The 23,908-nt window shown below is 36.1% G+C and overlaps 1 protein-coding gene across 3 annotated transcripts in view; it reads right to left on the reverse strand.

Annotated features, from left to right (window-relative positions):
* LOC127446817 (kalirin-like) overlaps window positions 1-23,908 on the reverse strand; it is a 352,102-nt gene that overhangs the window by 72,531 nt on the left and 255,663 nt on the right. For 2 of the 3 annotated variants that reach the window (XM_051708059.1, XM_051708058.1), the window contains exon 34: window positions 1,125-1,371. In XM_051708059.1, coding sequence (XP_051564019.1) covers window positions 1,125-1,371 — 247 coding nt within the window. Of the gene's footprint in view, window positions 1-1,124; window positions 1,372-18,169; window positions 18,275-23,908 lie in introns of those variants that run through there. The other variant, XM_051708061.1, reaches the window with a different exon arrangement.

Here is a 23,908-nt window from a genome sequence, read left to right on the forward strand (position 1 = left end):
CAGTGGAAAAATAGCCGTCCAAGCAGGGGTATTCCTCTCTATTTCACGGTAGCCGGTGCGCAAGAGTCCTCCACCATTTTGTCCTCTCCAATGTGGAAAGTCCAGTAAGATGTAAGCGCCTTGAGTTTGTGTAATTAATCAGTCTGTTATTTCTCTCAGCTGTGATGAGCCTTAATGCTGAATTTGTTTGTTTAAAGCCGTTTAAAGCTATTTCCTAGCTTTAGTAGTGTAGAAGTAATACGAGCAATCACGTAGAGTGATGCTGACTCACTTCACGTCACCAACTGGCTCATATTACACACAAAAATGGTCTTTTGCCTCCACCTGCTGGCTAAAATATGTAATGTCACAAAATTAAATGTAAAGAGACAGATGGCTCTCAACACATCTGCACTGCTTGTTCACTTTAGTTTAGAACGGCACGAACACAAGCGGAGTGATACACACAGTGAAGTGTCCGAGTGATGATGGTGTGAGACATCAGTACTCATGGAACATCTCTTCGTCCAATCAGATTCGAGGAATGGAACTAACTGTTGTATTTAAAAATATATCAAAGATTTATAACTATATATTCACAGTTAAAATTCTATATTCAGAATTATAACTAGATATTCTGATTTATAAGTATATATTGATATCTACAGTTATATATTCAGGATTTACAAATATATTTTCTAATTTACAAGTATTTATATGGATTTTTTAGTAAATATTCAGATTTACAACTATATATTCAGGATTTTTAACTATATATACATAGTTACAGTTATATATTTGGATTTCTAACTATATATTCGAATTTTTATAAGTATATAATCAGGATTCAGAGTTACAAGTATATTTTCAGATTTTGAACTACTGGTATATAATCAGATTAACAACAAATTATTCAGAGTTATAATAATATATTCATATTTATAACTACACATTCAGATTTATAAGTATATATTCAGATTTATAACTGGATATTCAGAATTTATTTAACCATTTCCTGTTTGGTCCCTCATAATATACAGTAGATGAGGCAATGTTTACACGCAAAATACATATCATGTTAATGAGCTGATAACCAAATAAAAGAACAGAGCATTATCAATGAATGCAGTGAAACCTGCTCTTACCTTTGCCTGCTGGGAAAAAGCAGTCCATCTCCACACTGCTGCGAGAGTGAGAGATACACAGAGCACTGCTGGGGACCAGTCCCTCCTGAGGAGGGGTTCGATCGGTGGTCCGCACCAGACACCAGCCCGGACGCTCACTGGGCCGCTCTAACAGCTCCACAGTCTGACCTGTCTGGATACTGAGCTCAGATGCACTGCCCGACACGAAATCCTGCATGACCACCGTCAACTCACATCCTCCAGAGAGCTAGAGAGAGAGAGATTTAAATAAAATGTAGATTTCAGATGCATTTTCTTTTCATTTGTCCCAAATACCACACTGATAAAATAGACATTTGTCCTAAATTTAAAGCATTTAATCATTTCTTTCAGTAACTGTGATCAAGTGTATCAAGTGTGTGTGTGTGTGTGTGTGTGTGAGAGAGAGTGTTTAAGTGTGTGTGTGAGTGTGTAAGTGTGTGTGAGAGAGTGTACGGGTTTTGCTATACTTGTGTGGACCAAGTATTGAGAATCAACCTGTTCTGTGAGGACATTTCTGGTTGTGAGGACCTTTTGGGTGGTCCTAACAAGGGAAATGGCATATTAAACAATGTTTTTTTTTTGTTGTTTTTTTTAATGTAAAAATGCAGAAAGTTTTTTGTGAGGATAAGGTTTAGGGTCAGGTTTAGGGGATAGAATCTATAGTTTGTACAATATAAAAATCATTATGTCTATGGAGGGTCCTCACAAGTATAGCAAAACCAACATGTGTGTGTGTGAGAGAGAGAGAGTGTGTGTGTGTGGGTGTGTGTACATGTTTATACTACACTGTGGGGACATTTGGTCATTAAAGAATATTAAAACCTGAGATCTCATGGGGCCCAGACAGCTGTTCCCACGTGGGAAATGGCTTATTAAACATACTAAACGATGGGGGGTTTTTTAAATGTAAAAATGCAAAAAGGTTTCTGTGAGGGTTAGGTTTAGGGTTAGCGGACAGAGATGATCGTTAGATCCATAAAATGCATGGAAGTCCATGAAGAGTCCCCACAGTTATATAAAAAACAAGTTTGTGTGTGTGTGTGTGTGTGTGTGTGTGTAACCAATGCTGGGCAGATTACTTATGAATTGTAATCAGATGCTGATAACAAATTCAATGGCAAAAAATGCAATCAGTAACATAATCTTGTAGATTACCTTTTGGGGTAATCTAATCTGATTACTTTTGGATTACTTACAACTAAATTCTATTTTATTTGATGTCACATGCATTTGAGTAGGACAACCTTGTATCATTTTAACATAAAAGTACAATAAGAAAGGACATTTATTCCATTCTTTATTACAAACAAAAAGAGCCTCACAAAAAGAGCTCCTTATGACATTTTTAAAAATGCATTAAACATTACATGAATGAGAATACAATAGCAATGACAGTGCATGGCCAAAGTTTATAATTCAAAACACTCAGACATCAAGTTAATTTTAAGTGCATAAAACAATACAACATTATGAACATTCATTGGTCATAAAATCATAAAATCATCATAAAATGATTATAAAATGAACATAAATTAATGACCATAAAATCAACAGCAATGACGTTGCTAGGTATATCAGTGGTATGCTGATTTAGAATGAAAAATGCAAAAAAGAGAATGATTAGGGTGATCAATAAATTATTAACAATTTACTGCCATTGCCTTCTTAATATGTAATCATGTAATCCACAAAAAGTGACTGTAGTCCAAATATGAATATTTAAAAATGTAATCCAATTACAAGTACTTGATTTTTGTAATCTGATTATGTAATACAGATTACATGTAATCAATTACTACCCAGCACTGTGTGTAACAAAACTGAGAAAAGTTTAGCTTTAAGGCTGCATGTATGACATGTGTAAGTGTAATAAATGTGTATGTGTAATATTGTGGATTAACCCTTTTTCTTCCCTTAATCTGGCAACGTATCTCAGGGGATACGCACACTTCAAAATGTGCTAAATAAAAGCATGAACAACATATGACTTCATTTGCAAGCCTCACCATTTTTCTTCCAAACATAACAATGGTCATTATGGCCAAACAGTTACATTTTAGTTTCATCATACCAGAGGACATTTCTCCAAAAAGTAAGATCTTTGTCACCATGTGCACTTGCAAACTGTATTCTGGCTTTTTTTAATGGAGGTTTTGGAGCAGTGGCTCGTTTTCTGAGCAGCCTTTCAGGTTATATCAGTATAGGACTCGTTTTACTGTGGATATAGATACTTGTCTACCCGTTTTCTCCAGCATCTTCACAAGGTCCTTTGCTGTTGTTCTGGGATTGATTTGCACTTTTCGCACCAAACTATGTTCATCTCTAGGAGACAAAATGTGTCTCCTTCCTGAGTGGTATGATGGCTGCGTGGACCCTTGGTGTTTATACTTGCGTACTATTGTTTGTACAGATGAACATGGTACCTTCAGGCATTTGGAAATTGCTCCCAAGGATGAACCAGACTTATTTTTCTGAGGTCTTGGCTGATTTCTTTTGATTTTCCCATGATGTCAAGCAAAGATGTTCTGAATTTGGAGGTAGGCCTTAAATTACATTCACAGTTACACCTCCAATTGACTCCAATTAGCCTATCAGAAGCTAATTGGCTAATTTTCTAAAGGTTTGACTTCATTTTCTGGAATTATTCAAGCTGCTTAAAGGCACAGTTAGCTTAGTGAATGTAAACTTCTGACCCACTGGAATTGTGATGTAGTCAATTAAAAGTGAAACAATCTGTCTACAAACAATTGTTGGAAAAATTACTTGTGTCATGCACAAAGTAAATGTCCTAAACGACTTGCCAAAACTATAGTTTGCTAATATGAAATCTGTGGAGTGGTTAAAAATGAGTTTTAATGACTTCAACCTAAGTGTATGTAATCTTCTGACTTGAACTGGATCTTGTGGTGCACGTTGCCTGTTTTATGGTTAAACTCTTGTGAACATACTGTGTTCACATTACATTATTGTTTTTAGAACACACTCTCTTTCTAAAGCCATTTCTGGACAGGTTGGATGGTAATAGTAATTAATAAACACATATTGCAATGGTTTCCTCTCATGAGAGGGGATTTCTGTAAAATGGAGAGGTAGCCACTCCCAGACCATATAAGGACATTGAGTAACAGGAAATGAAAAGAGAGTGTGTTTGTAATGCAGGTCAAATCTAGCAGGATAATTCAAGATCAGATGGTCACCTGCTCAGAATGAGGTAAACAGGTGGATGGCCCAGACAGGTGTAGTTAATTTCATACATTAAACCCAGACTTCTGAATGACCCAACAACACACAGAAGAACTCTTTAATAACCAACAGACTGAGACACAAAGAACACAAGGCCTTACTGATGAGTGACTGAAAGTAACTTGTGTTGACTGTCCTGCTCCCCATCAAATACACACAAACCACTCTAATCTCTGGTGAGATGTGGCATGCAGCCTCTGCATTTCCTGAATATTCCCCTCTTTCCTTTCTCTGCCACCAAAACCTGCACATGTAACTCATCACTGCAGTAATCAAAGCTAATTTTCCAATAAACTACTGAAGATCGCTCCTCTGGGATCTGCAGCTCCACACCCAAAGTACTCAACTACTGCTCCATCTTCATACGAAAATGCTTTTTCATTACTGTAGGGATACCGACACAAAAGCATCATTGAGCAAAGATCAAAAGGTAACAGGATGCTAAACACAAAGGTCTGGTTTTAAAAAAAAGAAAAAAAAAAAGTTTAAAATGTGATGCGTCCATTTAATCTTAGTTATCTTATCCTCATGAAGACATGAAGGCAGTGAGTCCTGACAGATAAACAAGCAGCTTGGGAAATCCGAGTTCAACAAAAATGAACATTTTCTCATCATTTACTCACCCTCATGCCATTCCATGTGTATGACTTTCTTCTGCTGAACACAAACAAAGATTTCCAGCACATCTCAAATTCTGTATTGTGTTTAACAGAATTCTATGCTGGAAATGATACTGATGGAAATTTGGTTTTTCCAAATACAAAGGCCGACTCTTTTGTCTTACTAAGGAAAATTTCAAAGCTAACATTTTAAGCATCCTAAATGCACACAAATAATATTTTCACACTTTTGCCGTAATTTGGCAGAATTCCAGCTTGATTGGAAATGACGCCCAATCAAAATATTCTGCTCACAAGTGATATTTACATTGAATTTCTTTCTTTGTTTTCTTCAAACGTCACTGGTCACACATATTTCATCTCAAGCATGCGCTTCACTGACACTTTTGTTGAAAAACCTTATTAGGAGCTAAACTGTTTGGTGTTGTGGAAATGACGCCACAACTGTGGGACAGTTGTAATTTCGGAAAAATGTATAGAAATCATTTTCACACGATAAATACTGAAATGGTTAATGTTTATTTCACTATTTGTTTATATCACCATAGTTTTAAATGTGTAATAATTAGTATTTTATCATGTATTTTCAGTAAATAGAAAGTAATTGTTTTAAATACCTTAGACTTAACTGTCTTGAAGTTTATAAAATTCCAAAACAGATAGCACACCTAAGGATGAAAATTATCTACAAAGCAAAGCTTGAATGGAGCATATTCAGTCGCACATTAAATTGTAAAGAATGGAGAAAAACGTAGGAATTTTTGTTATGCCTACACTGTCTTAATGTCTGCTAGACTCAAAGCTATTATTTCTTTATATTCTTGATCATATGCTTTTCATTAAAAGGGTCAGTTTCTCTCAAATCACATAAGCATGAACTATGAACAGAATGGTTGCAGGTAAATGATCATACAAGTGCAATAATGACACTCTAAATGTAGCCATTGTGATTTGTTTTATGGAAGCTGAGTTCTGGTTATGTAATGAGAGACTTTTATCATAGCTAATCCAAGGGTCACAGGCATAACATTTAGAATCTCAAATCCTTATACAACCCTTATAGACATATACTGCATACATCAGCTGCTTTACCTTTTCTAACCAATCAGAAAAATAAGTGGTCAAAGATATCTAATGTATTACTTATTAGAAGACAAGCATAATAGCCATGACACAAAGAAAAACTAAATTAATTTGAGAGTGTTGTGGAATTTCATAGCCATCTTAATGGCAAATAAGCATTTCTAATGAAAGTGTGGTTAATTTAGTAGTCTAAACAGAAAATCCAATCTGCTTTTAAAGACAAATAATACAGTGACCCTAAAACACATTAAGACAAAAAAAAAAAAGAAAAAGTACACCACACTTTTCACAAAAGGTCTGTGAGGTGATATATGACTGAAATTATTTAAATAATAAAACAATTGCTATAGGGTAGTTCTGTGTCAACTCAGCCAGAGGTCCCCAACTTTTGTTTATAATGATATATATATATATATATATATATATATATATATATATATATATATATATGATGAAAGCCAAAATATGAAATTAAGTGGATCAATATTTACAAAATAATCCTATATTTTCACTAAGATGAAGGAGTCAATCAGATAATGTTCGCCTATGATTTTGGAGGCAACAACAGGTCAATAAAATAACCTTAAAAAGGTGGCAGCATAATTATTTTATTTTTACACGGGGATGGGTAGGTATATTACTAAAATCAGTTGATTTCAGCGCCCTTGTTGCATTCTATGCCAATGGAGTCCAAAAATAAGAAAAAAAACTCTTGTGTTGTTTTTCCAAAGTTGGAGTGCATATAACTCCAGAAGTATTAAAGACATTCTTTTATGTTCTGCTTCAGAACAAACCTTTCTTTTTGTATCTTAATTCTTGAGGCCCTATATGGTTAAATGCCAGAGAAATGGTGCTCTCAGTGTGACTCCATTTTTTATTTCACCCACTTTCAGTAGTTGAAAACCAAATGTGGGTCACACGGTTACGATGCTAGTATTGCTTGTCTAACAAAACAAAGGTCTGAAGTACAAATAATGTTAAAACTAAAAGTGTACCTTTATTTATTCATATAAAACCAATAATATAAAAAATCTAGCTCTTTTGGCTACATTAAAGGGGTCATGAAATGCTCTTTTTTTTTTTTTTTTTTTTATAGTTTTATTATCTTCCCTGAGGTCCACTGATAATGTTAGTAAAATTTTTTTTTTATTAAAACATGCATAATTTAGTCATACATGATCATTTTCCACCCTATCTCTGGCTCTCTGTCTGAAACGCTCGGTTTTGGCATAAGTGCCTCCTTAAAAAGTAAACACCCACTGTTATGATTGGCTAACAGCGTGCAGCCCCTCAAATTCAGCCATATTTGAAACTCAACTTGAAGAGAATAAACAAGCTCCACAACATTATAAAACTAAATGTCAGGGTTTACACATAACGCACATTCAAAACATTGCATCTGAATATATTAAACTGTTCATCTCAAGCACAACTGTTAATACTCACATCCTGTCTTCACCGAACGTGAGAGTCACGTCGCATCAAAAGCAACAGAACACATTATAATCAATGATGATGTCTACCATGGAATCGTCCGTTGTGGCGCGTCACGTTGCGGCAACAGTAATCAGATGTCCCGTTCCATTTTGCGCTGCACGCGCTGGCGTTACTACTGCCAACAACACAAATAAACGGTTTAGAGACAGCCTCAAGCTGCTGCGTCGCGTCAACGGATGAGCCCGGTGTAAACAAGGTGTCATCACACAGTTATGACATTTGAAATATTCATGAATGGAACTGTTTACTTACTGTTTTTCATCAGGTCCAAGTGTTTTTAACTGCCCCATCCTTCAATAACAGTTCCTTGGAAAAGCTTGAATCATTTTATGACTGGTTCACAAGCAATCAACATTGATACGAGACATGCAATCCACGCTGAAATCACATCCACTTCTAGTTTCCAGTATCATCCTGCACTGAAATGCACATCGCTGGAAATGCATCTAAACGGTCAAAGACGTCCATCCAGCATGTTTACATACGACAACAATTAAAAGTAGAGAAGATGGGCGAAAGGATGCATCCATGATGCGTTTGTGCTCAAAACAGCAAGAGGCAGTAGCTGAATGACAGAGAACAGCTTCTCCTATTCAGAGTTGTAACTTGACACCACGTCTTTTAAAAGTGGCCTGAGATATATATCAAGTGGTCAAAGACGTTTGTCTGTGCATGTTTAAATACAAAAATAATTTAAAATAGTCCAGATGGGTCCCCTTTGGTGTTCAGGAATAGTTAGGCTAGAGTAGGCCTTGTTTGTCCTTCTCTCTATGTTTACGAACTGAAGCAGCACTAGGCAGGGCCAAGGGTGGATTGATTTTAAGTAGGCGTTAATGTTTGTACCCCAAGTAATGAAGGGTTGTCGCGGAAGTAGAGAATGAGGTGTTTTTGCAGCTTGGTTTTAATAAATGCTTTTATTGCATTGGGAATTAAGTTTTGAGTTCTGAAATTTACAGGATGTTTTTATAGAAGACCTCTTCTATGTGAAAATATCAAGTAGAACGTAATTCCTCATGACATGACCCCTTTAATATTTTGCCTTTCATCATATTATATGTTTATCTTTAAGAAAAATTATTAACTAAATTTAAAAAATTTCAACAGGGGAAGTTTCTGAAATTTGGTTGATTTGACATGGAATAACCCTATAAAAAAAAAGAAAAAAGTATTGTGACACTTTTTGGTCATAGTGAATGTGCTGAACTTCACATGTGGTTACTCTGCAAGGACACCTTTGTGAACTTGAGGGAAACTGACTTTATACGTCCACTAAAAACACTGCAACACCAGTTGCTTAAAAGTCACTACAAAAATGGCACAGAAAAGTGAAGTTAGGTCTGAGAAAAGCTCTAGCAGCACTTGAGTGCGAATGACACTTGCGTTGATATTTTTTATCTAATGCAATGACATTTAGACAGTTTTAAGTGTGACACAATTGGGGCCACTCTAAATGAGTATAACACTATGGTTATTTTATAATATTTTGGATGAACACCAACAGTCTTTACCATCATAATAAATCATTCATGTCACACAAAACTTAAAAGGTCAAAACATGCAATTTAAAAAAATAGGACATCACAATGCACCATGTCAAATCGATTTTGATGCATCGATTTAAGAATCAATTATCATTGGGGCCTGGGTAGCTCAGCGAGTATTGACGCTGACTACCACCCCTGGAGTCGTGAGATCGAATCCGGGGTGTACTGAGTGACTCAAGCCAGGTCTCCTAAGCAACCAAATTGGCCCAGTTGCTTGGGAGGGTAGAGTCACATGGGGTAACCTCCTCGTGGTCGCAATTAGTGGTTCTTGCTCTCAATGGGGTGTGTGGTAAGTTGTGCATGAATCGCAGAGAGTAGCTCCACATGCTGGGAGTCTCCGCTGTGTCATGCACAACGAGCCACGTGATAAGATACGTGGATTGACTGTCTCAGAAGCGAAGGCAACTGAGACTTGTCCTCTACCACCCAAATTGAGGTGAGTAACCATGCCTCCATGAGGACCTTCTAAGTAGTGGAAATTGGGCATTCCAAATTAGGGAGAAAAGGGGATAAAAAAAAAATTCAATTTTCGAAGTTAGTTCATTGTCGTTGCCCTCTTCTCCAGTTACGATATATTTTGTTTATATTCCTTATATCTTCATATCTCTCCATAAAATAGTTTAACCACAGTAATAAAACACAGCCTAAATAAATGTGAATGAGCAAAATCACTCACTCATTCACTCACTCTCTTTATGGTGAATGCCACATAGTGCACTACATAGGGAATAGGAAGCGATTTCAGAGTGTTCTGAATGGAACTAACCAGTTAAAAGGTTGATTACAGTTACCTCTGATTGGTCAATGACACGTGGCAGCCGCAAAAAGATAAACTATTCTGGTGAACGTGCTTTATAAGCAGAGCCGCCTCCGTTCTGTTGTCTCTCCCATTGAAAATGAACAGGGAACTTGCAGGTATCACATACAGTGTAAAACAGCCTTTTAACGCTACTAATAGATTTTTTTATTTTTTCTATGACCCTGCTTGATAAAAACATGGGCTTTATATGTCTGCACATGACAAATTTCATTTGTAATTATTGCAATAAATGTTAACGTTACATGATATGCAAATCTATAACACTAATTCCAAGGTTTACATAGTTTGTGTGTTTGCATCAAGTCCTTATGTTGAATTATGTTATCCTTTATATCGGGATTTGTAATGCATGTTGAATTAGTATTGTTTATTAGTATTATTATATACTGTATGCAGCCACACATAAGCCAAACCTCACTGGTCCTAAATGGATCTGTAAAAAATGTTAATCTTTTTCTGCATATATATTTTTTGAGGAATAACATTTTCCTTGGTATTTTGAGATATAAGAGAACATTCTACTATAAAAACATACTGTAAATTTCAGAACTCAAAAATTAATCCCCAATGCAATAAAAGCATTTATTGAAACTAATCTGCAAAAACACCTCATTCTCTACTTCCGCGACTACACTACGTTACTAGGGGTACATTAATTCATGACTGCTTCTAAAGCAAAAAAACATCTACACCTACTTAATGTTACTGCACCCTTGGCCCCGCCCACTGATGCTCAGTTCGTACTCAGATAGAGAGAGAGCAGGACAAATAGGCCTACTTTGGCCTCACTGTTTCTGAACACCAAAGGTGACCCATCTGGACTATTTTGGATTATTTTTGTATATATTCATGCACTAGACAGACATCTTTGTCCGCTTGATATATATCTTGCACTGCTTTAAAAAGATGCGGTGTCAAGTTACAACTCTGAAGAGAAGAAGCCATTCGGTTTCATTCAACTGCTGCCCATTGTTGTTTTGAGCACAAACTTGTCTGGGACACATTTTTTTGCCCATCTGCGCTATTTGTAATTGTTGGTATATAAAACATTCGCTAGATGGAGGCCTTTGACTGTTTTGATACGTTTCTGGTGATGTGATTCTGTATGTGTGTGTGTCTAGTTCACACCGTGCTGTGGACTATGTGTGTGCATCATGTGGATGTGTCTTCATCATATTTCAGTGTGGATTGTATGTTTTTTCCGCTCTTATCAGCGTAGATTGCATGTGAACCAGTAATAAAACGATTCAAGCTTTGCAAAGCAACTATTATTGAAGGATGGGCAGTTAAAAACACTTGGACCCCATGCAAAACAGTAAGTTAACGTAACTGTTTGATAGTTTATGGTGCTGAGTGTTAACGGATGTGCTTGATAAGAGTAGTTTAATATATTTGGATGCAATGTGTTGGATGTGCGTTGTGTGCAAACCCTGAAATGTAGTTTTATAATATTGTAGGGTTGTTCCTTCTCCTCCGACTGTGTTTCATATATGGCTGATTTTGAGGGGCTGCACGCTGTTAGCCAAAGAGAACAGTGTTTGTTTATGTTAAAGTTTTAAGGAGGCACTTATGCTAAAACCAAGCGTTTCAGACAGAGGACCAGAGACAAGGTTCAAAATGATCATATATTACTAAATTATGACTGTTTTGGTGCAAAAAAACATTGATAACATTATCAGTGGACCTCAGGGAAGAGCATTTCATGACCCCTTTAATAATTATGAATCGTTGTAAAATAATAAAATCGTATCAGTTCAAATCGTGATCAAATTTCACAATGCATCATAATCGTTAGGTAAAATATCGCAGTCGAATCGAAGTCAAGAAAAATGAATGACAACATCGAATCAGTCTGAGGTTCTTGCATTTTCTGTTGAAGACAAAAAACACACACACACAAAAAAAAAAAAACACTACATTTACAACCAGACTGATTTCACTGTGAATTCGGCTACAGTAGGTCGAGAATTCTGTGTCTATCACAGTCTGTGAAATTGCCTTTTTAATGTATTTTCTCATCAGAAAACTTCAGTAGTATCTTTTATTTATTTTGCTAGCCTCTGCTAGCTTGCAAAAAGCCAACACAACTCTGCTTCTCATAATTCTGTTTCCACAGTAACAGCAACTTCTCTGAATGGTGGATCTTGCTTCAGGATTATGGGTAGTGTAGTTCTGCACAGGGAATTCGGCAATTAAACATTTTTTTAGATTTTGTTTTAATAAAGGTGAAAATCACACAGACTTGTGGCTTCTACAGAACATATACAGTATCATCACTAAACCTCATGGTAGGTCTTAAAACATTTATAATAACGTTTCAATATAATATATTATTGCTAAAAATCAATTTGATCAATTCTGAATGGCAGTGACTGTTGAGTTCGATATTTACAAAACGCAAACACAACCAGCTTTATACTGAAATGTCATTGAGCATCTAGTTGGTCAGCAGATGTGATTGGTTTGTTTCCTTGTTCGCACTCTCGCACCATCTGCTTGGCAGAGTATCAGGTCGCCGTAGTGATAGAAAGGAAAAGTGTGTTGCTAGGAAATTTTTGGTCTCAGAAGCACTTCAGAAAGGACATGGACGTCACAGGGGCTTCATGTGAAAGGTCTGGCGGGCAGCAGGGCTTTGTCATGGAGATCTGAGAATCTGGAAGCTTTAACCTTCACTCACAATTATTCAGAATCTGTGTGTGTGTGCTGACTGAGGATTTGGTTAGACATGACACCTTCAAACATACAGGAGAACAAGGCAACTGATCTGAGCTATCTGAATCCTGCTTTATGTCTAACTTATATGCTGCTAAAGGAATAATTTACCCAAAAATGAAAATTCTCTCATTTACACATCATCATGTCATTTATTTACTTTATTTGTTGATATTTTTGTGCAAGCATGTGCTAAGTCTAGGCGTAAGTGTGTTGGTGAAACAGCACGTGCAAAGCGCTAATGGGCTGGGTCAAGTGCAATATAATTCTGAGGTTACTCTCCGGTTACTGCACCTTCCTATTATATATTCTATTTGTGATTGATATCTCTTTGATATAACCTGCTTGTTGAATCCCCAAACTGCAAATGCAGGAACTAAGTTTAGACTTTGAGTCGAGAGTAGACGTGCTTCTCAGACCTATTTCTCAGGATAATAGCAAATTGCGCTTTGCACAACTTCATTAATAGGGGGGTAACGATCCACTGATCTGGAACAAAGCATAGATCAAATAACCAATGATGCAATATCATTGATAAAATGTGTAAACATTGATGTTTATTTTTTTAAGATGCACCTTTATTTTAACACTCTATTGCCAGCCACGTCCATATGCATTTCTGTCATGCGATGCAGCAACCTTATGATATTCATCTCAATTTATAAGCTCAAAATATGCTTCTCATGTGTGACACGGATGTGTGCAGAGTGATTGAAGTTGCGCTCGGCTCTATCCGTGCACACACGCTACATGTAGCGCAGAGCAGCTCACATGCCTGATTAAATCAGGCTTCCCTCTATATCGTGGCACATGCGACCATTTGAGTTCTAAATGAGAATTTTCTATTTTAAAGCAATATGGAGCAATTCAACCATTTTAAACGACTACATAGCCAAGACATTCTGAACAGAACTGATGAGGGAAAGAGAAAACACTGACCAGCACCAGCATCAATTACAAGACTTTTCACATCTACACATCAACACTCTTACTAACATTTATCACAGTAAACTGTAACAGAATTTTTCAATACAACTGTGGAAGATGTAGCCATGAAAAGACATGGATAGCACATACTCTCCTGTCGGAAACAAGTCGTGGGTATGTAAGTATTTTGGATTGAAAGACTTGCTTGACTGTTGAAGAGATGACAAATTGTCATCGTAGTGTATACCTCATTCCACAAGGTAATGAGCTGTCATCAAAAGATTGATGATCTTTGTGTGTGTGACTTTATTTTCTATATTACTTTTTTCAAAAATTGAAGTACAGGAAGTACTTTCAAGAACCGAAGACTGAAGTCAGAGAGCTCAATAAAATCTGCAAATTATATTTTGGCTGCATTTGTGAGATAATAAATGTAACTGATTGTGTAAAATAGGCGCATAATATCATAATATCAATCACAGGCCTCTGAATTTAATTTAATTGAAATCGCATTGTGGCAGATTTTGAGGAATCGGCATACATCAGATCGCTATATAAGATCGTATCGTGATGAAACTGATGATTTACACCTCTATTCATTAACAAACAATAAACCCATATTTTGCACACATACACCCACAGATAGCACAAACACTCCCACCCATGCCGACTTGCTCTTTGCACTGGCACATTTTGGATAAGGAGTAGCATGTGGTCGTTGTGCGTAGTACTGCGCCTAGCGTGGTCACAAAAATAGACAACTTTACGTGGCTCACTGAACGGCTCAGTTTCCTGGTGAAATGAACACTAGAGGCGCTAAAAGAACAATTACTTTTATTCCCTTTCACACAAATTACGAGTAAAACATCGGCAACCTTTTTAACATAGAGTGTCTTTTTATGCACTGCTTCGGTAGCTGTCTGGACCTCAAAATAATAATTTTCATCTGATTAATTATACTGAAAAACTTTAATATACATTGAAATAAAAACAGACCTAAGACAATAAAAAAAAAAAAAAAAAAAAAAAGCCGTAGTGTGGTTCCCCCTGGATAGTATTATTAGTAGAATTTACAGAAAACTCAAACAAGTTTCCCTTGAACTTTTTAAAATGACGTGTGTAGTCAACATATGTTAGTAATGGACAGTTTTCAGCTATGTTTACAAATGCAACCAGAAAGCAATGTGTAATTTTCTTTTCTTTGTTATCACAGCTATAGTAAGGGGAGCTCATCTACCTCCACCTCTATGAAATGGCATACGTCTTCATTCGCTTAGTGCAAAGTAACTTGGCACAGCGATTGTTGTGGATTTTGTGTAAAGCATGACTTTGGTTGCTTGGAAACATAAAAAGTTTCTAATCTTTCCTTTACCATGTCATTCTGTATTGCTAGATAATTGAGGTTCATTTTACGCTAAGCAGTTCTCTAATAAAGGTAATAACTGTCTTTAGAAATAATGTGAAACGTAGAGAGTCTGCAAAGATTATTGATATGAGGGACAATAATAATCTGTCCTTAACAGTAGAAGTCTGTTCACTTGATTTCAGATGTTTGTTTTTAGGCAAAGCAATTATATTATAGTAGTAATAAATAACTTTAGAAATGACCTCAAACTCTGACATTTTCCAGATGCAAATGATATTCCAAAGCTGACGAGAACAGCAGAGATGATCATGCTCATCCATATCGATAGATGGCAGTACAGTGTCTAACACCACTGTCACATCGGTACTTAAAATACAGGAAGAAGAGCTATGCTAACAGCTAGCTAGAGAACTACTGAATGCCCCTTTAAGGAGGGTGTACCTCTATGCTGGGTTGGAAACCTCAAGGATTAATAGTGGTGTTTTCCTTACTACATCACGTGTTGTTCTGAAAGCAAAAAGAAACAAATGAAACACGGAATGTAGGCTGTCATCCATGTAGCCTGACCGAAGCAAAGCGGGTGCGTTTACTCGCATGATTAAACGAATGTGATGCGTGAATGGCTTGCATACGCTGCACGAGTTTGTTGGGTATACTGTAGTCTCGTCACATTTTACCTTTTTGTTTAGCCTCACATTCAGCTCATGAAAACACGCTGTGTGATCTTGAGGAAGAATTACATAAAGATGTAGATTGGAATGCAGGTGCGGAAATTATATAAATAAAATGGTCTACTCCTCTCTCTCTTTGTGCCAATGCTGGCATGTGTGCCAAAGGTTGTGACCCCTGTCATAAACACTTACTTTTCGCCCTGTTCCTCACACAATGCTATCTATGACATCTAAAACTTTTAGTATATTGCATGACTTGGAAGGTGATTTTGCAATGCATTACATAAACAACTACATTTACAAGCTTGTTCAAGTGTGATCAAATTACTAAGTAGCTCAACTGGACTGGGTTGCAGAAGACCAGGGTACAAGTCCTGAAGTAGACTTGTCAACAGAAAGAGAAACACCACAAAATGATGTGGTTGATTCAGCAATTGGACTTTTCATCTCACATTCACTTTTATGACACTATCTGTTAGGTTTAGGTTTCAGATTTATGGTAGGGAGGTCAGTTTTGTTGATTTAAAACTCAATAGAGCATTAACCTTAAAATGTTCATCTGTTTGGGAGAAAATGTAACTCGCTTTTAGCACCACACTGTGGACCATCTTGGAACTGCCGCGATATGTATAATGAACCACGTTATATTTTGCAAAATTACTGCCAGTCATGTATTTTAATTAGATCATACTGTTTCTTCCAAATTAGGGCCCTATGATTTTATTTTTTATTTTTTATTCTGTAGTTTAAAATTCAACTAAATGTTATCATCAAAATACTGTCTAATCAAATTCATTAATATAATTTTAAATCAAGTGAAAACAGAACAATTACTTTTCAACATACCATTGCATTATTTTTGACAAATGAAGTACTACTATTAAGATCCTCACAGCACAATCCAAAACACAACCTTGGATATATATAATTCTTTTGCCAAATACAGTGCTGCACAGCAGAGCATCACAGTATTAATGAAAGCATCTATGAAAACTTTTTAGTACAAGAGCACAATTACATATAATGTAATTATTATTCATATATTATTATTAGTATTATTACTACATTAAATATTACATTCTACTATACTGTGGTAATATATTTCTGTCGCATTTCAATTTCACGCATATAGTTAAATTTAGCTTTGGAACACCGAATTAGCCCTTCTCAGTTTGTATGTTTAAGGACAGCTTCTCACCTCCAGATAAGCAGTTCGCTATATGGCATAATGTGCTTATTAAACCGCAAAAGGCTGCGATTTAGTTCTACAAATATATAGTCTGCATATGCTGGGCCCTTAAAAGTAAATACTGCAAGCGCTCTGCTCTGTCATTTATTACACACACACACAGTGCATTTGATGGTCATGATGTGTGTTTGTGTTTGAGCAGCCGGCATTACACATTCACTTTGAAGCATGCAGCACATGCAAACTGTAGTTATTTAACTAAATTGCAGCCTTTTGTGGTTTAATCATTACACTAGGACATATTATGATTTTAATGTGATTTATTGTGCATTCATTTTATTCCAAATATGTCAAATTCCATGACATTGCGCATTTTATAATTAATTCTATTTTTATGACTGGATTCCGCAATTCCATCCGTGTTTTTCGCATCGCAGAATTCATAGGGCCCTACAAAATGCATTTTGTTCTGCTATAAACTTGCTCCGCCTCTGAAATGACTTTACTTTATGGCTGATGTCACTGAGGCCTCACAGGGTATTTGCTAATCTCATGTTTAACTTGGAAATGTGTCACATTATGAAAGTAAAACTAGTTGCGAAAGCCACTTCATGTTGATTTATCAAGTATCAAGAGGTAAAATGATTTAATGTACTTGTGAGTTACAAAAAAACCCATCAAACTCCAAAGACAAAAAGTAAAGGCCAAGCAGCTTTATGACGTGCACTTAAATATGATTAGTAAAAAGGGTGTGTTTGTATGATTATCTTAATATGAGTCGATGGTGTTAACAGCCTACTTCCTGCCACTGCTCTGGACCTCACAGTTTAACATGTAGTTTAAACTCCTCATGGAATGTGAACAGACAGAGATACACATTAAAATACTAACTTAAAAATTAAACATTTATAAATTGCTCTAATGTCTAGCACAGACATTTCACACACTCTTCTAACATCTGAGGAAAAGATGTTGTGCTGAAATAAAACCCAATTACACATTATATCATACTAAAACACAAGTGATACAAGTGAACTAAACATGTGATACAGCTAATAACAATACACAATTAGGAAAATACACTTCCAAAAAAACACAAAGTATTCAATTCTCCTTTCATACTAAACAGAACCACAGAAAGGAGATGTTTCCATAACACAGTTCTCTGGCTTAAAATGCTTTCACAGCATATTGCACAGAAAATGACTAATTTCCACACCTTTAACCAGCGTGATCACAGACGACTGGCTCACACACTCTGTCAATAAAGTTCTGATCTCTCTCTCACACACAAACACACAACTATATTTGGCTCATAGCAGTGAAGAAATGAATAGAAAAATGCCACTTACACGGCTGCTCTCTTTGAAGAGTTTAAAACTCATCCACTTTGGCATTTCAATTTGTCTGTCCTCTTTACACGACTCTCCCTGTCCTTAACTCGCTTTCTCTTTCTCCCTTCACCCCTCCCTCTCTTTATGTATCTGGCTGAGTTCAGTGTTCAGAGGTTAAACACTCAGTAATGGAGCTCTATTCTGCTCTGTGATTGTGGCTCAATTGTCTTTATTTGTCTTTGGTGTCCACCTGTGCTCAAATGTGTCACATCAAACCATCTCAAAACATTGGTCGAGACGCAGACACTGTATAATTTTAACTCAGTAGATAATTTATAATCACACATTTATCTAGGATCTACACTGAAGAAAATGACTAGTAAAATTTGGATTACTTCATTTTTCTTTCACAAGTTTTTACACAGTTTATTTCAGTAAATTTTAATGGTATAAAATTAAGTAAACTGCATGACATATAGCAATACTGAATAAAGTGAGCAAGTAAATCCAACTTAAATCTATCCGTTTATACAGAAACTTTTACTTGCAAATTTCAAACGATGGTACTTGATCATAACATTTTAAAGTACAGAACATTATATTCCAAGTTTCACATTTTGAACATGTAACGTACTCTGTGAGAGGATATCACCTTGCATTATTGGTGTAAGAAACAAGTAATGCTGCAACAAACACAGTCCACAACATTTGGTACCCACAACATGATAACAGTAATAATTTATAAAATCATGAATGGGTCATTTTGAGTAGAACCCCCCCCCCTTCAAATACAAGTTATCAAATGTAACAACAAAATAATAAAAACAGTGTAAATTATACTCTCAAACCATGTAAAGTGTATTTATTATTTAAGTCCGGTGCATGCTGGGAACAACCTACATTAAAAAGTGATGTAAAATTTACTTATATTATTCGAAAATGTACTCAAATCAGCAAATACAACATTTATCAACTTTAGGATTGATACTTGAGGACGCATTGTAAAGATAACAATCATAAATAATATTTACTTATAAGCGAGAGCAATCATTTCTACTTATTTGTCTGAATTAAGTACAAAGGTAGAATTTACTTAACATGTTCAAGTTCATGCTCTAACAAATTTAATCAATGAAGAAAACTCCATGATGACTTAGGTGGAAAATCCTTGCATTAAACCATAAAAATGAAAATATGAGGAATATAATCATGATGTGATATACAGTATATGTACAGTATTTTTTAAACATGGCTGTTGGGGGCAATGTCATTCAAGAGAGCATTTGATTGGACAAAAGTCAAGGTAGTCCAAGATGATGTCATCAATATTTTTGGTCTGTTTTTGCAGAAGAGAAAGACTGTATATTTTAAATGCATCTATCTGCTAAAATATAATTTTGCCAAGTATTAGGAGTAGTAGCATATAGATGACCTCAAAACTAACAGACATGGACCAGATGTCACCAAACTGCAATTTTGATTCCTATGCGGTCTTGAAAAAATATCTATGGCAGGTCGATTCACCCACCATGACATGAAGTTAATAAATGACAGTGACCCAGCTGTGCATGTGCATGTAACTCTGCTGAGCTCAACGATTTTTATGTGAGTATATCCAACTGTGCTCAATTGTATGTGTGTAACTAAGCAGTGCTTCCGTGTGTGTGTGTGTGCGTGATGGTCTTGTGACATGCTTTGAGCACTGAACAGTGCAGATAAAAGCTTCATTATGCAGTATGATGAATGTAATTTGCACAGTGTACAGTAATAAACAGACTCGGAGCTGCTGTGAGTGAATGAAGGAAGCTCTTATTCCACAGAAACAAACACACACATAGTGTCCTCAGCTCACATTAGCCTGAAAACACTCCAAAACACACAGGACAACTTCCACTGCAGCGCTCAACTCAATTCAGGGAACCTAAAAAAAAATTTGTGCAATTCCATTTGGTGCCACTAGTGGTGCAGAAATTAAAGCTCAAATGAGGTGTGAGATTAAGACACTACTAGTGGCATCAAATGGAATGTTGTAAACACATAATCCCATCCCAAACTCACACCATTTCTTGAGCCAATAATGAACATGTTTACATCCACGATATTACACTGGTTATGCTTAATAAGCCAACAACATGTGTGGTCATGTAAATGCCTTAACTCTCCTATGGAACTAAACAATGGCACCTCCCTTTGGTATTCACAGTCATTTTTGACAGGAAGTGTCAGATGTGTAACCTTTTTTTTTTTTTATGATGATAATGATAACATTTCTTCTTCCCTGAAGAACAATACAATTATGCATTTGTTTTGGGATTTTATGCTATTTTGATTTCTTATTTACATGAACATTTTTACATTTTACCATTAATTTGCATATACAAATAAGCACATTTGTGAAAAAAATAAATTAAATACAAATTCAGAACCTATACTTCTATAAATTGAAACATGAAGAAAATATGAGAATGTGACATAAATTGGAGGCAGATTGCTGCCATCTGGTGAAAAAAATATAAATAACATGACTTGAAAACCCATTCATGCCAGTAACAGCCAGTAGATGACTGTAGCCACCTATTGTGTAGTCTGATGGTTTGTTGTAACCTAGTTTTATATTTTACCACAATATATGCATTTGGATATATATTTAGACAGTATTACATTTTGATTTGTAAAAGTTATCATTTTAAAACTGATTTGAAGTGTCAGTTGTTGCAGTTAATGTCATTATGCTTGCAATCAAACCTGACCATGGTGTTACAAAGAGAAGACACAGAATAAGCATTTTATTTATTTATTTTTTTTTTTTTTTACAAATAATTTATTTCAAACATATTTTAATATAACTCAAAGTAAATGCATAATAATGAAGAGAAAATGAAATCAAGAAATCAAAACAATTGCTCTGTTTTTTGTTCTATTCCATTCATTTTCAGTGGTCGGTCAATTTTGACAACGAATACCAAAGGTGCCGATTTATTAATCTTTTTACGACCACTTATCGAATCAAGCTCGATTTTTAATTTTTTATGTTCAGATGGCAAATGGAGGAAAATACACGAAGTCTTGTACTGCTTGGATAAAGGAAAACATTTTTATTAAATGAGGAAATGTATACCATATATACCATAGGAGGGTTAAACACTGTTCTTTTATTGGGGTAAGATCAAAAACAGTTAAAGCATAAACCAGCTGACACAGGTAGCTTTTTGCCCATTACACCAATGTTGCGTTGCAAGTAAACATATTTACTGGTGTTCTTAATGGCTAATCCAATGTGTGCAAGTGTTGTGTGCATGACTGCTTATGCATTGACATCAAAACCAGAGAACAACCAGATGATTTCAAGTCTTATTAAAATGCAGCTGTCTTGTGTCATCTGATTTTTTGAATGCACAGATATCGCTAGTAACTGCTAGTATTGGTGTGCATATAAAATGTACTCATTGTTGCAATGCTCAAAAAAACAAAGTACTGTTTTGATAGCAGCACAGAGCCACTGGGAAATAAAAATAAAAATAATAATAAAAATAAAAAGACAAGATCTAGTATGATTTATACATCATTTCAGGAACATTTTTATGATTTGCGATTTAAAGTCTGACATTTAATTTTCTTAAAATGTAAAGTTGAAGCTGCTGAATTTGTTAGAAAAAGTGCTGCACTGATGGCTGTAGTGGAAGATTTTAAAGGCAATGACAGTAGCAGTATACAGCTAAAACACACACACACACACACACACACACAAAAAGAAATCAAGATAAACTCACTTGTTGACCTCACTTGTCAGTTGTTGGACAACCAGTCAGCCATCTTGAATGATCCCAGAAGACACACCTTACCACATTAATACACTACTAGGTCATTTATGAACTCATCACACTGCTTCAATTCATGAATAAATTAACCAAACTTAATCTTTTGCAAAATAATACAAAAGTGCAGAGTATTGTAAGCATGTATCTGCGTAAGACTCAATCAGAGAATAGGTGTATTATGCAGACTATGTTCAGATCCTAGCATGATTCTTTGCCCTCTGCCATCAGAGGAAATCATGCAGGAAATGAACCTCCACCAGACAGAAGACAATCTGATAACAATTAGGATGAAGAGGTGCTGCTGTGTGTCTATACTTTATGTGTTCAACATCCAGACTCAAAGCAGATGTGCACAGACACATGTCAAATGAATCTGTGTGTTATGCATGAGGCACTGTCTTCAGATATTGCATGTGTCTGCTATAGATTAAAATCAGAACAGTGACTGTGTGTGTATTTCTCAGATACAAAATTAAGTCACAATGATGCAGTCATCACCTAAATAAACAAACCTCACAACACAAACACACACAACTCATAAAACATAACAAAGCATCATGAATGTGCCTAAAACACCAGCACAAACGGTCGCTGTTTAGATGACATGTTAATGTGTCTTACTTTGTTCTGATAGGGCGTCTCATAGTTCCTATGTAGACTGAATCCAGCACACAGTTTGAAGAGACTTTGCATAACTGTACATGACTTTCTAACATTGTTTACTGCTCATGATTGTTGTACACATCATGTTGAGCTCTAGCATGACAGCCCCTACTTCAACTGAAGTAGGGAAACCCTGTGTGACCTATACCTCATCACCTGATCCTTCTGGGGGGGCGGAGTCTGAGGCCAGATCCTTGGAAAAGTAGCCTATGTTTGTAATAGTAATAGTATACAGGTGCATCTCAATAAATTAGAATGTCGTGGAAAAGTTCATTTATTTCAGTAATTCAACTCAAATTGTGAAACTCGTGTATTAAATAAATTCAATGCACACAGACTGAAGTAGTTTAAGTCTTTGGTTCTTTTAATTGTGATGATTTTGGCTCACATTTAACAAAAACCCACCAATTCACTATCTCAAAAAATTAGAATATGGTGACATGCCAATCAGCTAATCAACTCAAAACACCTGCAAAGGTTTCCTGAGCCTTCAAAATGGTCTCTCAGTTTGGTTCACTAGGCTACACAATCATGGGGAAGACTGCTGATCTGACAGTTGTCCAGAAGACAATCATTGACACCCTTCACAAGGAGGGTAAGCCACAAACATTCATTGCCAAAGAAGCTGGCTGTTCACAGAGTGCTGTATCCAAGCATGTTAACAGAAAGTTGAGTGGAAGGGAAAAAGTGTGGAAGAAAAAGATGCACAACCAACCGAGAGAACCGCAGCCTTATGATTGTCAAGCAAAATCGATTCAAGAATTTGGGTGAACTTCACAAGGAATGGATTGAGGCTGGGGTCAAGGCATCAAGAGCCACCACACACAGATGTGTCAAGGAATTTGGCAACAGTTGTCGTATTCCTCTTGTTAAGCCACTCCTGAACCACAGACAACGTCAGAGGTGTCTTACCTGGGCTAAGGAGAAGAACTGGACTGTTGCCCAGTGGTCCAAAGTCCTCTTTTCAGATGAGAGCAAGTTTTGTATTTCATTTGGAAACCAAGGTCCTAGAGTCTGGAGGAAGGGTGGAGAAGCTCATAGCCCAAGTTGCTTGAAGTCCAGTGTTAAGTTTCCACAGTCTGTGATGATTTGGGGTGCAATGTCATCTGCTGGTGTTGGTCCATTGTGTTTTTTGAAAACCAAAGTCACTGCACCTGTTTACCAAGAACGTTTGGAGCACTTCATGCTTCCTTCTGCTGACCAGCTTTTTAAAAGATGCTGATTTCATTTTCCAGCAGGATTTGGCACCTGCCCACACTGCCAAAAGCACCAAAAG

The sequence above is a fragment of the Myxocyprinus asiaticus genome, chromosome 10, assembly GCF_019703515.2.
Source record: "Myxocyprinus asiaticus isolate MX2 ecotype Aquarium Trade chromosome 10, UBuf_Myxa_2, whole genome shotgun sequence".
NCBI classification, from domain to species: Eukaryota; Metazoa; Chordata; class Actinopteri; order Cypriniformes; family Catostomidae; genus Myxocyprinus; species Myxocyprinus asiaticus.